The sequence below is a fragment of the Pomacea canaliculata genome, linkage group LG7 (assembly GCF_003073045.1).
Source record: "Pomacea canaliculata isolate SZHN2017 linkage group LG7, ASM307304v1, whole genome shotgun sequence".
Classification (NCBI taxonomy): Eukaryota; Metazoa; Mollusca; class Gastropoda; order Architaenioglossa; family Ampullariidae; genus Pomacea; species Pomacea canaliculata.
The window spans coordinates 20356772-20375522 of NC_037596.1; the positions used below are offsets into that span (position 1 = coordinate 20356772).

At 46.0% G+C, this 18751-nt stretch overlaps 1 protein-coding gene across 5 annotated transcripts; it reads left to right on the forward strand.

Moving 5' to 3' along the window:
• Positions 1 to 699: 699 nt before the first annotated feature.
• On the forward strand, positions 700 to 14448 carry LOC112569087. 5 transcript variants are annotated; one of them, XM_025246756.1, is made up of 7 exons: positions 700 to 1069; positions 3399 to 4090; positions 6976 to 7074; positions 7613 to 7819; positions 8944 to 9413; positions 10582 to 10937; positions 12581 to 14448. In XM_025246756.1, the coding sequence occupies exons 5-7, from the start codon at positions 9043 to 9045 to the stop codon at positions 12826 to 12828; spliced, it is 975 nt and encodes a 324-aa protein (XP_025102541.1). In that variant the 5' UTR covers positions 700 to 1069; positions 3399 to 4090; positions 6976 to 7074; positions 7613 to 7819; positions 8944 to 9042; the 3' UTR covers positions 12829 to 14448. The 5 variants fall into 5 exon arrangements, with proteins under 5 accessions (XP_025102541.1, XP_025102543.1, XP_025102539.1 ...); XM_025246758.1 differs by lacking the exon at positions 6976 to 7074 and having other exon boundaries at positions 10582 to 10960; XM_025246754.1 differs by lacking the exon at positions 6976 to 7074.
• Positions 14449 to 18751: the final 4303 nt, after the last annotated feature.

Below are 18751 nucleotides of genomic sequence, written 5' to 3' on the forward strand. Positions count from 1 at the left end.
TTTTCTTCTTCTTTATGTTGTTTTTACTCCTGTTGGTTTTTTTTATCAGCTTTCATAAATTAAGCAACCAGTGAGTGTGTGTGTGAACAATAGATGCTATTTATAAAGATAGGAATGTGTGTGGACACCTATGGATATATTAAACTGAGTATCTCAAATACCCTAGAGGGTGACACGATAAAGAATTGTGAAATCTTGACACCTTAACCACAATCTACATCAACAACAAATTGAGTCAAACTGAACACACTCTACTTTTGCTCACATTTTGTATTTGACACACCAGGCCGACTTAGTTTAAACTGTTAATATCTATACATTATGTATGTTTAATGCAGGAACAGTGGTACTTCCTCTCCTGCTCTCTCCTAATGCCTTGTGTTGTATTAATGTAAACTTTTACTTTTGCTACTCAGTCCCAGGGCTAGATGTAAAGAACCTTTTGCTTATTATGTTACCTCCGCCAGCAAAAATAATAATAATAAAAAGAAATTAACGTCCCTCGCAGCACAAGAAGAATTGTTTCCTCCTTTCGTTGAACTTTTTTTCTGCCATTTAAACCTTGCTCAGACCATGTAGCCTTCCTCCGACACATGTAAAAATCGGGAAAACACAGTCGGGTAGATCGGTACACGGCGACCCACGCCACCTGGAGTCACGACCTGAACTTTGCGCACCACAGCACCACAGTGTCAACAAACAAACAAACACCGGACTGTGACAACTCGAGCCGTTAGCAATACAAGGACACAAGACATTCCTGAGTTAACAGGTTTGACCTGATGACCTGATGACCTGCAAGTCAAAGCGACAGGTGGTGTCAAGATAAATGGAGAGATTGTGATATTTAGTGCTGTGTAGTCAGTATGACAACAACACTGAGGTGTGATCCAGGTTGTCCGTGTTGATTGACAAACATCTGCTTCATCGTCGTTATCATTCTCTTCCTCTCCTCTGTGTGAGACAGAGACTTGATTCCTGCTCTGACACGTAACGTCTTCAGGACAGTGTGCTGGTCATGGCTGACCACTCTCCTGACTCACAGCAGGTGGGTGTGACAGCCTGACTAGTGAGTACAGTGGATACAAACGTGTGTGTGTGTGTGGGATACGTGTGTGTGTGTGAGAGAGAGGGATGTGTGTGTGTGAGAGAGAGAGAGGGATGTGTGTGTGAGTGAGGGATGTGTGGTTGTGTGTGAGTGAGGGATGTGTGGTTGTGTGTGAGTGAGGGATGTGTGTGAGGGATGTGTGAGTGAACGCTCGTGCGCGTGTGTTTCGTTGTGTGGGTCGTTGTGCTAAAGCTTTAAATTGTTAGTTTGAAGCATAGAGCTACTACATCTGATTGGCTGTGAAGTCTCGCATGTTGTTAGAGGTGTTGACACAATGCGCGAACAAAAAAAAAAAAAAACAAAAAAAAAAAAAAACGAAAAAACTTCACCTCTTGTTGGAATGTTTTAATGGCATCAATGACTTTACACAGGGAGGTGCCCTCGCTGAGGCCCAGTCCTTGTGGTTACAGCCTTCCATCTATATATATATATTGTATGCAGCTGTATATATATATATTGGGTGTATATATATATTGTATGTAGGTGTATATATATATTGTATGTAGGTTACAGTATGTATAACCTTACACAGGGAGGTGCCCTCGCTGAGGCCCAGTCCTTGTGGTTACAGCCTTCCATCATATCTATTTATATACAATATTATAATTGTATATAGGTGTCATTACAATATCTATAACCTTACACAGGGAGGTGCCCTCGCTCAGGCCCAGTCCTTGTGGCTACATATCTATATACATACAATATTATAATTGTATATAGGTGTCATTACAATATCTATAACCAGGGCTTCTGCTAAGGCTAAATTCTTTGGGGTCCCAGGGACCCCTTCCTCAGATTTCTAAGGGGTCCAGGCTAACTCTAAGGGCGTCCTTTTACATGTAGAAAAAAATCAACAATCAACATACTTTGTTCAACTGCCTTTCAGGCACACAAGACTGTAATGTCTAGTGACCTAGTCAGAAACGGCGAGATTTCTGTGCCATGATGTCTGTGCAAGCATCTGTGATGAGCTTATGCTCATTGTACTGCGGGTGCTCACTTTCTTCCGTCTTCTAAGGCAATGATTTACCACGATGTCAACGACATCTTTGAAAAATAAGTTAAAAAGCGCAACCTGGTGGTGGATTGGGAGAGGATGTATGAAAAGTATGAATGCTCAGAATGCCATCATTCAAAAGGAAGTTCTCGACCGTAACCTGGCAATTAATAAGTTATTGAGAACTAGAGTTGTAAGAAACATCAAACGAGAGGTGGGCACGTTGCTAAAGTATAAAGTTGGGATAAAAAAAACTGGTGCAAGTAGAAAAGCGAACCTCGGCAAGACGTGGCGCCAAGCTCAGTGACATTCAGTGGATTCTGAATGCTACGTAAAATATAGATTGAAGGGGGAGTCGAAGGTGTTTGAAACTGTACAAATAAATTAACGAGTTTCAGTTTTGCAAACTATATTTAGCAATAAAACGCCTTTCTCAGCCGACTAGTACTTGATGTAGGGTCTAAGAAAAAGTGAGGCGAAACGGCTTCTACCTGATCATACTGTCTTTCCTTACATCTTCTTTTACTCATAAGAGGGGATAATAATATCTAATTTTCAGTTCATTCCTCCCATGACCGACCTAAAGTAACCTCGGTTTGAGTCCAGTCTTTGACTTTTACAAATGGCCAACAATTCAGCGACTGCAACATAGTGCCGCACTGTGTGTCTTTCTTCGCTTATCTAAACCGACCATTATGCGATCAATTCAGTTGTTTTATGTTTGTGTCATTTGCGCTGTTTCATCTCTTCTCTTCGCTTATATAAATTCTAGTTTTGTTTGTTTGTGGAATACAGTCAGTCCTAACCCAGAAGTATGTTCAGACAGAAGTCGTGTCACATCAAACGCTCAGACCTACGCAAGTACTGGATGAGGGAGACGATTTATTGCCTGCTAGTCGAGCAGTGCTGTGATGTCCCCCGCTTTTGTCCCGGGTAGTAATTGAAGACGACTGGCCGATGGCAGTCCGCACCTCGTGTACTCCTACCGTCCTTGCACGGACGATACCACTCACTACCCCCGGTGGGAAGATATCGGCCTTTAATGGAACTCTTCTTGGTAAGGGAAACAAACTCAGTGCAAGGGAAGTTACTCTCGCCTTGCAGCAGACGACAAACATAGGTTAGTCCTATCGATGTCAGACACTCACGTTACCAATTTTGTATCTGTTCTTCTGCCAAATTTGAAGGGTCCGTGGGACCCCATTGATGAAAATTGAAGGGGTCTCCGGAACTTTTAATGCGTACTGTACGCAATTTTCTGCGTAATCAGAAGCCCTGCTATACCTTACACAGGGAGGTGCCCTCGCTCAGGCCCAGTCCCTGTGGCTACAGTGGGTTGAGACCGCCTTCCCTTAGCTCATGTCACGTGCCTATTTCCTCCCTCCCGTCTTCATCAGACGCGTGCCCTTGACCCGCAATAGCAGCGGGTCACGAGGTTCTCGTCCTTCATCCTGCGACCAGTCCGGCGATGACGTCAGCTGCTGACCAGCCGAAGCCCGTGCAGGAGAGTGACGTCAGAGATGACGCGGCCATGCAGCGCGTGCTGCTGTGTGTGCAGAGGTTGTTGTGCGACATGGGGGAGGTGGCGGTGGGGTTGACTCAGCTACAGTTCGGTCAGTACCTGGGGGAACCGTCTTACGCCGCCGCCGCCGGCCACCTGCCCCTTCCGGCCAACCTCCCCGCGGCTCTCCCTCGCAACTGGAGGCGCGGCGACTTTGATGTCCTCCTCATCCACCGACACTACGGCTTCGTCGTCTGCGAGGTCAAGGCCATCGGGGACAGCACGTCAGCGCAAGATGAAGCGACAAACATAAGGAAGAAAGTGCAGCAGGCCATGTCACAGCTGGACAAGGCGGAGGCCATGTTGTCTCACCTGGTGTCCGACATCGCTCCCGGTCTGCGCATCACCGAAGATCATCGCGCTCCCTAACCTGACGGCCCGCCAGGTACAGCAGGCCCTCGCAGGTGACGCCGACCTGACTCAGGTAAGCTGAGGTGTACTGACTAGCAGCCGCTACAGTACTCCTACATGTCATCTGTGTCATCTATGCCACATACACATACATTAGCTGTGCTCTAGCCACATACACTAGCCATACCCTAGCCACATTCACTAGCTACACACTAGCCACATACACTAGCCATACCCTAGCCACATTCACTAGCTACACACTAGCCACATACACTAGCCATGCTCTAGCCACATACACCAGCCATACCCTAGCCACACTCTAGCCACTGTGATGGTGTCTAGCACCTGACTCCCTGACAACTGCTTTGATCAAATTTCTGACTAAACTCAGGTGTAGTATCTGTGTTTCCTGTGGAAAGTTCTCAGTGGAATCATTCACGAGAAAACACGTGAGGCAACACTCACAGACGACGAAGCCTTGGTGACAGAGAAGTTATTTTATTTGTTCCCCGCCCTCTACCACACACCAACCGTTCACAAAGCGTGATGCGAGTAAAGGGAGAGAATCTGCCCGCTGTGTGACATCAGCAGGAGTTGTGTACCTTGACGGCTGACTTGCACTTTGTCTTTTGCTTGAGACTCGTCCTACACTCATGCTGCTCCTCTTGCACCACATCCACGTGATTGCAGACTATGTTCAACTCTCACGATCAGACAGCAAAACACTGACATATTACCTTGTCCGTGGACAAGTGTGGTGAGTGCCAAGAGATTCTGTTCAAAACATCACTATAGTGAGATATAACTCGTGTGTGAACCATTCAAAACATTGGACATCGTCAGATACTATTATCGTCTAAAACCTTTCCCGATGTTGTAGGAGTCTACGGGAGGTTATCTCAAGCCTACGCTGTGCCCCACCCTAACAAGAGCAAGTAATCACCCTGGGTGGGCTGGGAGGGAAATAATCATTATTTGCTTATTAAAGAAACGTGCACTAGCTTTTAGTGTGGACAGTAATATGTAGTGTAACTGTGGTCTGTAGCTTTTAGTGGGGACAGTAAAGTGTAGTGTAACTGTGGTCTGTAACTTTTAGTGTGGACAGTAATGTGTAGTGTAACTGTGGTCTGTAACTTTTAGTGTGGACAGTAATATGTAGTGTAACTGTGGGCTGTAGCTTTTAGTGTGGACAGTAATATGTAGTGTAACTGTGGGCTGTAGCTTTTAGTGTGGACAGTTGAGTGTAACTGTGGTCTGTAACTTTTAGTGGGGACAGTATATGTGTATCGTACTTGGGTCTGTAGCTTTTAGTGGGACAGTATGTGTAGTGTAACTGTGTAGTCCTTGTAATTTTGTGTGGACAGTAAATGTGTAGTGTAACTGTGGTCTGTAACTTTTAGTGTGGACAGTAATGTGTAGTGTAACTGTGGTCTGTAGCTTTTAGTGGGGACATGTGTGTTAGTGTAACTGTGGTCTAGTAGATACTTTTAGTGTGGACAGTGATGTGTAGTGATATCGTGGTCTGTAGCTTTTAGTGGGATCAGTAATGTGTAGTGTACTGTGGTTGTAGCTTTTAGTGGGGACAGTAATGTGTAGTGTCTGTGGCTCTGTAGCTTTTAGTGGGACAGTAATTGCTTGAGTGTAACACGTGGTCTGATAAGTTTTAGCAGTGGGAATTTTGTGGGGACGTGAAATGTGCTAGTAGGTATCTGTCGGAAGGGTGGACGCGTCAATGAGTGTAACAGTGTGTGCGCTGGCTGTGGTCTGTACTTTTTGTGTGGACAGTGATGGTGTAGTGGTAACTGTGGTCTGTAATTTTAGTGTGGACAGTGGGATGTGGTAGTGTACTGTGGTTGTAACTTTTAGTGTGGACAGTGATGTGTAGTGTAAGCTGTGGTCTGTAAGCTTTTAGTGGGAAACAGTAATGTGTAGTTGTAACTGTGGATATAGTAGTTCTTTTACTTTTAGTGGGGCAGTAATATGTAGTGTAACTGATAGTGGTCCTGTAACTTCTTAGTGTGGACAGTGATTGTAGTGTGAACTGTGTCTGTAGCTTTTAGTGGGGACAGTAAATGTAGTGTAACTGTGGTCTGTACTTTAGTGTGGACAGTGATGTGTGTGGTAATGTCATAGGTCTGTAAGTTTTTAGTGGGGACGTAATGTGTAGTGTAGCAGTGGCTCATGTAAACTTTTAGTGTGGACAGTAGATGTGTGTGTAACTGTGGTCTGTAACTTTCAGTGTGGACAGTAATGTGTAGCTGTAACTGTGGTCTAGGTAACTTTTAGTGTGACAGTGATGTGTAGTGTAATGTGGTCTGTAGCTTTTAGTGGGGACAGTAATATGTAGTGTACTACATCTAGGGCTTCTGTCACTTTTAGTGACTTGTGGACAGTGATGTGTAGTGTAACTGTGGTCTGTAGCTTTTAGTGGGACAGTAATGTGTAGTGTAACTGTGGTCTGTAACTTTTAGTGTGGACAGTGATGTGTAGTGTAACTGTGGTCTGTAGCTTTTAGTGGGGACAGTAATGTGTAGTGTAACTGTGGTCTGTAACTTTTAGTGTGGACAGTAATGTGTAGTGTAACTGTGGTCTGTAACTTTTAGTGTGGACAGTTGAGTGTAACTGTGGTCTGTAACTTTTAGTGTGGACAGTAATGTGTAGTGTAACTGTGGTCTGTAACTTTTAGTGTGGACAGTTGAGTGTAACTGTGGTCTGTAACTTTTAGTGTGGACAGTTGAGTGTAACTGTGGTCTGTAGCTTTCAGTGTGGACAGTAATGGACTGAGGGATTGGAACTGTGGGCTGTAGCTTTTGGTGTCTCATAACACATTATTCATGACAAACCTTTGTGCACGTGTGGCTGTCATCTCATGACAGTTGGTGAACACATTAACACATTGGTCATCACATACAGCTTTACTCTTGAGAAGTCATCAAATATTTACACACTATGTCACAGACTGTAACCTCAAGGGCTTTATACACCCAGGCCTGACGAGAGGGGGGGACAGGGGTCTAGTGTACCCGGGCCCGCAGCTGTCAAGGGGGCCCGGCCTTGGTCAGTGGATTTTTTCTTCTTCTTCTTCTCCTCCTCCTTTTCTTTTTCTTTTAAAAAAAAGAAGCTGTCAAGGGGGCCCGGCCTTGGTCAGTGGAATTTTTCTTCTTCTTCTCTCTCTTTTCTTTTTCTTTTAAAGAAAGGTCTAAGGACAGAACACCCGTCAAGATTACACATGCAGAGTTGAGTTTGAGTGTAGATATTGAGATCGATTATTGTAAACATACATTATATACTGGGAAAATAATTTACGATACAAGTAGGGGCCGGAGAGGTGTCATGTCCTGGGCCCGGGCTGGCTCTCGGTGGCCCTGTATGCACCACGTGACACACAATGTCACTAGAGGAGCAAACTTAGTGCCCTCAGTCTCCCTTACTCTACACAGTGTTAATTAGTTCATCACTGGCTCTCTACACAATGTAAATTAGTTCATTACTGATCTGCAGCATTTCTTCATAAGAAATGTTTCTGATTGTTGTGGTGTTCTGTTTGTTTGCGAGCTCAGAAGTTGTCTATAAAATTGTGTTTTGTTGCTACTAGAAGCTGAGTTACTGTGTGGGAAGGTCAGACCCCGCCGCCATTTGTAGTGTGTGTCTGTGCTCTGATCAACTGTCTGACCCCATGACCCCATGGGACATCAGCAGTGACGTGCTGAGGGAGCTCGGGAGCTGGTGGAAGCGAAGTGTGGCTGGGGCTGGACCATGACAGTCACATGACTGATGAGGTGTACAAAACGCTGGTGGCAAGGTAGGTGAAATAATTCGGTGAATACATTTTATGGGCCGTCTTGTGTCTTACACACTACACACTTCACACACACTACACGCACTACACACACTACACGCACTACACACACTACACACACACTCTACACACACACACAGAAGAACCAAAGGCACAGGTAGGACCCCAACAGAAAGGTGACCGATACGGCAGGTGCGAGAGGCTCGGAGCCAGGAAGGTGTCTGTGTGAGAAGAGCGCAGAACGAAGAGAGTGAAGTTAGAGACACACACGGACAGAATGACAGAATGACAGAATGTCAAATGTCAGAATGTCAACACCTTTGTGACAACTACGGAACCCACTCTATGTAGTTAGTTTAGTTTCGTAAGCAGAGGTCAAAGGTGTCTCTCACCTGTAGACATATGGGGCGCTATCCACCATGTGAGATACCGGACTACCCACGTGATGTAGACTGATGTAGACAAGATGCTGTAGACAGACTGATAAAGACAAGATGCTGTAGACAGACTGATGTAGACGGTTGTCACTGCTGTAGACCGCTGTAGACAGACCGCTGTAGACAAGATGCTGTAGACAGGCATATAGAGATACTATATTTCATATAGAGAGTGCTGTAGACAGACTGGTGTAGACAAGATGCTGTAGACAGACTGCTATAGAGAGACTACTGTAGACAGACCGGTGTAGACAAGATGCTGTAGACAGACTGATAAAGACAAGATGCTGTAGACAGGCATATAGAGATACTATATTTCATATAGAGAGTGCTGTAGACAGACTGATGTATACAAGATGCTGTAGACAGACTGCTATAGAGATGCTGTAGACAGACTGATGTAGACAAGATGCTGTAGACAGACTGATGTAGACGGTTGTCACTGCTGTAGACCGCTGTAGACAAGATGCTGTAGACAGACTGGCAGGGAAAGGTTTGCAGCCGCCATGCCAGTGGCTTCCTTTACTGCAATCACGAGTATTTGTCACAATAATAATGTTGTTTGTAACATGTACGCTAGACGGTAGACAACACAGGTAGTCACGACTGTTGTGGTAAACAATGAAAGTAAAAAGTACTTAAGGACCGCCAGATAAACTCAAGAAGCGTTTGTTACTGGTCTGGCATCAGATTCTGTGGGCCGGCGACAACAGTGACTGTGCCCTGCAGTGTCTGAGTGTCAAGACGCTGGGTCAGGCCGTGGGGTTCACAGGTCACTGCTATGCACAGATGGCGCTCTTCCCAGAGCAGGTGGGTCTGCTCAACACAGCGCCCCCTACCGTCTTCCTAGCCGGCCCACCCGGCACGGGCAAGAGCGTGGTGCTGCTGCTGATGGCGATGGAGTGGCTACGACGGGGCAGCGACACCCGCATCGTCAGTACCTGCAGAGAGAGTCGTGCAGCTTGCAGCATGCTGCGTCACCTGCTGCAGCAGACAGTGACGTCACTGCCATCAGATCCTCTTCCACCTGGTCAGGTGCACCTGCTGCAGTACGACTTTCAGACGGAGGACATCGTCAAGAGAGCCGTCGATGAGTTGGTGCAGGCGGCGGGTGCAGGGCCGCTACACGTCATCATTGATGAGGCGGGACCTGATGACAGGTGAGAGTATACGTTGACTGGTAAACTAACCCGGATGACAGGTGAGAGTACAGGTTGACTGCTAAACTAAACCTGCTTTGCTCGTGTCATTTTGCACGTGCTGAGTCTCAGCCATGTTGTCTCTGTCTCTGATCTCACAGTACGTGGCGGGACACGAACATGGTCGCCGTGTCACCGTGTCACCGTGTCGCCATGCTGTGATTGCTATTCCTTGACCTGCAAATACGTCAGCAGGTGTCAACGACTTTACTGATGTGTTTGATGCTAGAGCACACACACACACACAGAGACACACACAGAGACAGACAGACAGACAGACAGACACAGAGACAGACACACACAGAGACAGACAGACACACAGATACAGAGACAGACAGACCACAGATACAGACAGACAGACACAGAATTCACACACAGAGACAGACACACAAGAACACACTCAGAAAGACACACAGAGAGACAGACCACACACAACACACACAAAGACACACACAGAGACAGACACACACACACAGACACACACAGAGACAGACACACAGAGACAGACACACACAGAGACAGACACACACAGAGAGACAGACACACACACACACAGACACACACAGAGAGACAGACACACATACAGACACACACAGAGACAGACAGGCACACACACAGACACACCACAGAGACAGACAGACACACACACTGAACACACAGAGACAGACACACACACACACACAGAGAGAGACAGACACACACAGAGAGACAGACACACATACAGACACACACATCAGACACACACACAGACACACACACCACAGACACACACACAGACACACAGACACACACAGAGACGACAGACACACACAGACAGACACACACATACAGACACACACAGACATACACAGAGACAGACAGACACACAGACAGACACACACATACAGACACACAGACACACACAGAGACAGACACACAGAGACAGACAGACAGACACACATACAGACACACACACAGACACACAGACAGACAGACACACACACAGACACACACAGACACACAGACACACACACACACACAGACACACACAGACACACACACAGACACACAGACAGACACACACACACAGCTCAGTGTTGACGGCAGGACCCCGGTCTTCACGCCGGTAAGACACTGCTGTGTGTGACAGGTACGACCACTTCCAGTTGTTCTGCAAGGAGCTGCTGACACGAGTTCCTTCTCTCCATCTGTGGGCGGCCAGCTGTTACCATGGACACGCACCTGCCGACTGGCCGGTAGAATACCTCACCAGACCTCTCCGCTTCCCGCCGGCCGTGGCCAGGCAGGTGGAGCAGGACACGGACATGAAGGTGAGCAGGCGCGTGAGGACCTACAGCAGGCGGAGCGTGCCTGACGTCACTGACGGCCCCCCGGTCACCGTCCGTCTCCACAAAGGTCAAGGTCACAGCATGCACGAGCCTGCGTCGAACTGTGAGCGATGTGGACAGGACCTGGCTGATTTCCTAAGCACCCTGGGTGTTGGAGGTCAGGGTACATGTCCTACTCTAGTCAGCTCTCTCCGTGTTTGTCAACTTGTACACTCGCTCACTCATAGCTTCACGTCACATCATCAAACCACAAATGTCCGTCGAGCGAGGGCAGGCTGTGTGTGTGCGTGCGTGTAGTCTCTGTGTAGTGTGTCTGGAGTGTAGGTGTAGTGTATATGTAGGATGTGTGTAGTGTAGTATGACTGTGAGTAAGTGTAGTATGTATGTATGCGTGTGTATAGTAAGTATAGTGTGTGTGTATGTGTGTGTACTCACTAGTCTTCGTGTTGTAGTTTGTGTCTCCGTGCTGTACACAAGTCTAACCCTGTGTTTGTTTCCTGACAGTCACGTGACACATCTTTATTTACGAGGGTAACGGAATAAATTTTGCTTACTTACATCTAGCCCTCGGAGTAAGTAGCAGAGACAAAAACATGACATTAATTGAAAACAAGGCAATAACAACAGACATTAAGATGCTCAAGATGTTTGTTATCTGAATTGACGGTTATTGTGTTGGCCACAGGACTGGCAACGTGTGCAGCATCTTGCTTTTGTCCGTGTCAGTGTAGATGATGAGGCTGATAGCCAGCTCTGTGGGTAGAGGGTTGGGAGTAGGTGCTGGAGGTGCTGTAGGTGTTGTAGGTGCTGTAGGTGGTGTAGGTGTTGTAGGTGCTGGAGGTGCTGGAGGTGTTGTAGGTGGTGTATGTGGTGTAGGTGGTGTAGGTGTTGTAGGTGCTGTAGGTGGTGTAGGTGCTGTAGGTGGTGTAGGTGTTGTAGGTGCTGTAGGTGGTGTAGGTGCTGTAGGTGGTGTAGGTGTTTGTAGGTGCTGTAGATGCTGGAGGTGCTGGAGGTGCTGTAGATGCTGTAGGTATTGTAGGTGTTGTAGGTGCTGTAAATGGTGTAGATGCTGTAGGTGCTGTAGGTGCTATGACCCTGTACAGACTGGAGTCCTTTGTTTGGAGGTCGGAGGGAGGGTTGTTCCAACGATCACTATCAGAAGGTGTAAGTCTCGTCTTGAAGAGGTCAACTGTGGGTAGGGGTACTTACCCCCTCATTGACACTCTCACTGTGTTGGTACAAACGATGGCAGCAAGTCTCAGAGGCATTTTGCCTGCTAGTATTTTAAAGAGGAGAATACTTTTGTTGAATTTAGTTTGCTAAGTAGAGTTGCGACCCTAGAGACAGGAACTGGCGTGTGTTTGGTGACAGACTGATGTCCTTTGGCCGCGGACACGAGGCCTCATCACACCACTCGCGGAGTCGCCCACAGTGGCAGTGTCACGGTCGACTGAACACAGCTGTGGACAACACTTTCCCAGACCGACAATTTACAAAATGTTTCATTCTTTGGTGAAGAGAGGTTTGCTGCTATAGTTCTGGTTATGGCTGGGTATGTTGGCACCGAGACAAGTTGTTGCCATAGCAACGCCTACAACTTCACGGCTTTGGACTTGTGATAGTTGATGGGTTCTTGATGGACATATGATTCACGGGGCGGCGAGGTTCTGTCTTTTCTGTCGTGTTGTTCTGTCTGTCGTGTTGTTATAAGCACAACTTCAGTTTGCAGTAGGGTTGAGTGTCACGTGGTTTACTTCCACCCAGGACTGCAGCTCAGTTTGTGGTTGACGTGGTTTGCAGGAGGCGAGGCGGCGCCGCTGACGTTGAGGTTCAGGGATGTGCTGGTGGTGGGCACACACAACGTCCACAACATGTCGGGGCTGGTGACAGGGCTCCGCAAGTCACGTGTTCCCGTCAAGGTTTTCACGGACAGCGACACCGACGACTTGGCCACGGGCCGTAGTGACGTCATATGGGTGGCCCACGGCAAGCCGCGTCCACGGCCTGGAACGAAAAATCGTCGTCTGTCTCGTCAACATACACGATGACTATGAGGACCGTCTTCATCTGATGTCCAGGTGCACGTCACAGCTGGTGATTCTCTCCTCTTGAAGACAAAGACAGACGTGTGAGTGACATGTCGGCAGTGTGAGAACACAATTATTTTATAGAAACTTCATTGAATCCTAACGACATGTGATCACAAGGTATCACGAAGTCTCAGCACGTCACTGTGCGTCACCAAGACGATAGTATGAAGGAGAAGGAAGAGCAGACTTTATTTTTAGTGACTACACAAAGCAAAAGGTCTCACATGAAGTTTTGTACTGAGTGATTATTTTTAGTCATATCACGATGTATTACTCTCACACCGCTGCACCACGTCACCTGTGTGGATTCCCGAGACACACAACACACCGTCTACTAGTGCCACCTGACACTAAAGCATCACAACAGGCTTACAATGTAGAAAACAAACAATTGAAGCGAGTGAATGGAGTCAATCACAACAACTAAATATTTTCACAATACGATCTTCACATTGAGGTCACAATTGTTTTCACAATACGATCTTCACATTGAGGTCACAATTGTTTTCACAATACGATCTTCACATTGAGGTCACAATTGTTTTCACAATACGATCTACACAGTGAGGTCACAGTTGTTTTCACAATACGATCTTCACAGTGAGGTCACAATTGTTTTCACAATACAATCTACACAGTGAGGTCACAATTGTTTTCACAATACGATCTACACAGTGAGGTCACAGTTGTCTTCACAATACGATCTTCACAGTGAGGTCACAGTTGTCTTCACAATACGATCTTCACAGTGAGGTCACAGTTGTCTTCACAATACTCTGTTCATAGTGAGGTCATATCGACTGAATATCTGGTACAAGAATAACATGTTAAAAAACAATAATATCATATAATTATGTGACTGGAGTGACAGGGATCTCACCACAGTGATGACATGCACCTATCCACTGTAGTGACAAAGATGTCACCATGGTGATGACAAGCAGCCAATGTCCAATAAACTGCCGTTACTGTGACACTAGTCTGTAGCTATATAAGTTTATAGCGGTACAGAAGTTAGTCAAAGTGTCCAGACATAGAACTCAGTGATCTGTGACCAGTGCACGGACAACACACCCACAACTGATGCTCACACCACCCGCTGACACCACCCGCTCACACCACCGACACCACCCGCTCACCACCCGCTCACACCACTCGCTGCTATTTTCAACAAAAGCACGTGCTGTGTGTGAAGGTCGGGTAGTGAGGAGGGCAAAGAAAGGTTTTCTACCCTTCATGAGAACCGCTGTGTGACACAGTGCTGGACATGTACCGATACATATCGTATATCGTATATCGTATATATATCATATATATATATTTATCTTACACCTAGACACGCTGAGATCCACTGATAGAACTACGCTACTTACATTGCTAGAAAACATTATTTACACCTGGCAACTCGGTATCAAGGTGCACGTGAAGACACATTAGTGTCAATTATTATTATGGCTATGTGACATAATGTGAGATTACCTGACACTGAAAGACGTTAATGTTAGTTAATGTAAACATTATGCTGTCTGACATTAATCTCTAATTATTATAAAATATTGTAAATGAAATATTATTTGTTGCCTGTACCTGCTTGCAGTTCTCTTTCTTTCTTTTAAACACACACGTACACACATATACTCGCACACATACATAGGTACAAAACACACTGACACACACACACTGACACACACTGACACACGCACTGACACATACTGACACACTGACACACACACACTGACACACACTGACACACACTGACACACACACACACACACAAATAGATATAAAAGCACACAGATACAAAGTGGCATAGACAGGTCTGTGACTTTGAGCTTTCATGACTAAACATTTACCTACACGTCTACAGAGTGTCACTCTAGCCACACCACAGACTATGTTACGTCACACGTCTACAGAGTGTCACTCTAGCCACACCACAGACTATGTTACGTCACACGTCTACAGAGTGTCACTCTAGCCACACCACAGACTATGTTACGTCACACGTCTACAGAGTGTCACTCTAGCCACACCACAGACTATGTTACGTCACACGTCTACAGAGTGTCACTCTAGCCACACCACAGACTATGTTACGTCACAACGTCTACAGGGTGTCACTCTAGCCACACCACAGACTATGTTACGTCACACGTCTACAGGGTGTCACTCTAGCCACACCACAGACTATGTTACGTCACACGTCTACAGAGTGTCACTCTAGCCACACCACAGACTATGTTACGTCACACGTCTACAGAGTGTCACTCTAGCCACACCACAGACTATGTTACGTCACACGTCTACAGAGTGTCCACTCTAGCCACACCACAGACTATGTTACGTCACACGTCTACAGGTGTCACTCTAGCCACACACAGACTATGTTACGTCACACGTCTACAGAGTGTCACTCTAGCCACACCACAGACCTATGTTACGTCACACGTTACACCAGTCTACAGAGTGTCACTCTAGCCACACCACAGACTATGTTACGTCACACGTCTACAGAGTGTCATTCTAGCCACACCACAGACTATGTTACGTCACACGTCTACAGAGTGTCATTCTAGCCACACCACAGACTATGTTACGTCACACGTCTACAGAGTGTCATTCTAGCCACACCACAGACTATGTTACGTCACACGTCTACAGTCACTCTAAGCCACACCACAGACTATGTTACTCACACGTCTACAGGGTGTCACTCTAGCCACACCACAGACTATGTTACGTCACAACGTCTACAGGATGTCACTTCTAGCCACACCACAGACTATGTTACGTCACACGTCTACAGAGGTGTCACTCTAGCCACACCCAGACTATGTTACGTCACAAGTCTACAGGGTGTCACTCTAGCCACACCTGCAGACTATGTTACTCACACGTGTCACATACGTCAGGGTGCCACTCTAGCCACACCACAGACTATGTTACGTCACATGTCTACAGGGTGTCACTCTAGCCACACCGCAGACTATGTTAAGTCACACGTCTACAGAGTGTCACTCTAGCCACACCGCAGACTATGTTATATCACACGTCTACAGAGTGTCACTCTAACCACACCACAGACTATGTTACGTCACACGTCTACAGGGTGTCACAGCGCTCTCTAGCCACACCACAGACTATGTTACGTCACACAATCTGCTACAGCTGAGGGGGTGAGGGGACTAAAGCAGTTTGAGATGAGGGCGACATCTGGAGGCAGGAAGAGATCAAGGTACGCCGGGTACCCACCCGACACTGAACTGCACCCATGAACATTAGTGACGATCTGACGAGCATAGAGACGACGCATGTGTTTGACATACAACGGCACTACACACAGCGAGCTAAAAATAGCCTAAACAAGGGCACGTAACTAAGACCAAGGGAAACAACACTTCTACAGACGTCTACAGTACCTCTACTACTGTCTACTGCACCTCTATAGATGACTACAACACCTCTACACAAGTCTACAGACGTCTACAGCACCTCTACAGACGTCTACAGCACTTCTACAGACGTCTACAGTACCTCTACTACTGTCTACTGCACCTCTATAAACGACTACAACACCTCTACAGACGACTACAACACCTCTACAGGTGTCTACAACACCTCTACAGACGTCTACAACACCTCTGTTGTCCTGCCGACCACACAAGTGTCCTTATGTCTCTCATGTCATCATGGGGAGGATGAACAGCATCATCATCAGCATTATCATCATCATCACCATCATCATCTCTACAAAAGCGACTCAACCACTGGAAGCTGAAAGTTGTGATGCTGACAGAAGGATCACGTGACATGCTTGTGGGTAACTGAATGGCTGAATGGTAGGGGACAGCACTTTGGATGCTGGTAGCAAAGCTTTGGTGTCCTGCTGTTAACATACAGAGGTGAGTGACGGTCAGCTCACTTCCTTACAGCCCGCAGCTTGGTGTACTTGGTACTACTAGTAGAGCCAAACTGTAGTGACACTACTTCCTGTACTTCTACTACTAGTAGAGCAAACTGTAGTGACACTACTTCCTGTACTTCTACTACTAGTAGCAAACTGTAGTGGCACTACTTCCTGTACTTCTACTACTAGTAGAGCAAACTGTAGTGACACTACTTCCTGTACTTCTACTACTAGTAGAGCAAACTGTAGTGACACTACTTCCTGTACTCTACTACCAGTAGAGTACAAACTGTAGTGTAACACTACTTCCTGTACTTCTACTACTAGTAGGTGACAAACTGTACGTGAGCACTACTTCCTGTACTTCTACTACCAGTAGAGCAAACTGTAGTGACACTACTTCCTGTACTTCTACTACTAGTAGAGCAAACTGTAGTGACACTACTTCCTGTACTTCTACTACTAGTAGAGCAAACTGTAGTGGCACTACTTCCTGTACTTCTACTACTAGTAGAGCAAACTGTAGTGACACTACTTCCTGTACTTCTACTACTACTAGAGCAAACTGTAGTGACACTACTTCCTGTACTTCTACTACTAGTAGAGCAAACTGTAGTGACACTACTTCCTGTACTTCTACTACTAGTAGAGCAAACTGTAGTGACACTACTTCCTGTACTACTACTAGTAGAGCAAACTGTAGTGACACTACTTCGTGTACTTCTACTACTAGTAGAGCAAACTGTAGTGACACTACTTCCTGTACTTCTACTACTAGTAGAGCAAACTGTAGTGACACTACTTCCTGTACTTCTACTACTAGTAGAGCAAACTGTAGTGACACTACTTCCTGTACTTCTACTACTAGTAGAGCAAACTGTAGTGGCACTACTTCCTGTACTTCTACTACTAGTAGAGCAAACTGTAGTGACACTGCTTCCTGTACTTCTACTACTAGTAGGGCAAACTGTAGTGACACTACTTCCTGTACTTCTACTACTAGTAGAGCAAACTGTAGTGACACTACTTCCTGTACTACTACTAAGAAGCAAACTGTAGTGACACTACTTTCCTGTACTTCTACTACTAGTAGAAGCAAACTGTAGTGACACTACTTCCTGTACTTCTACTACTAGTAAGAGGCAAACTGTAGTGACACTACTTCTGTAACTTCTACTACCAGTAGAGCAAACTGTAGTGACACTACTTCCTGTAACTTCTACTACCAGAGCAAACTGTAGTGACATCTACTTCCTGTACTTCTACTACTAGTGCAAACTGTAGTGACACTACTTCCTGTACTTCTACTACTAGTAGAGCAAACTGTAGTGACACTACTTCCTGTACTTCTACCTACTAAGAGCAAACTGTACTTCTACTACTAGTGACACTTCTTCCTGTACTTCTACTACTAAGTAAGAGCAAACTGTAGTGACACTACTTCCTGTACTTCTACACTACACTAGTAGAGCAAACTGTAGTGACAACTACTTCCTGTACTTCACTACTAGAGCAACTGTGTAGTAGAGCAAACTGTAGTGACACACTACTTCGTGTACATTCTACTACTAGTAGAGCAACTGTAGTGACACTACTTCCTGTACTTCTACTACCAGTAGACAAACTGTAGTGACACTACTTCGTGACTTCTACTACTAGTAGAGCAAACTGTGAGTGACCACTACTTCCTGTACTTCTACTACTAGGTAGAGCAACTGTAGTGACACTACTCCTGTACTTCACTACTAGTAGAGCAAACTGTAGTGACACTACTTCCTGTACTTCTACTTACTAGTAGAGCAAAACTGTAGTGACACTCACTTCCTGTACTTCTACTACTACCTAGAGCAAACTGTAGTGACACTACTTCCTGTACTTAACTACTAGTAGAGCAAACTGTAGTGACACTACTTCCTGTACTTCTACTACTAGTAGAGCAAACTGTAGTGACACACTTCTCTGTATAAACTACTA

Bases quoted from the DNA above. Each gene is read 5' to 3' on its own strand.
- LOC112569087 (XM_025246756.1), top strand. From the start codon at position 9,043: ATGGCGCTCTTCCCAGAGCAGGTGGGTCTGCTCAACACAGCGCCCCCT. The intron at 9,414-10,581 runs GTGAGAGTATAC...TGTGTGTGACAG, and splicing joins GAGGCGGGACCTGATGACAG to GTACGACCACTTCCAGTTGT. The intron at 10,938-12,580 runs GTCAGGGTACAT...CGTGGTTTGCAG, and splicing joins AAGCACCCTGGGTGTTGGAG to GAGGCGAGGCGGCGCCGCTG.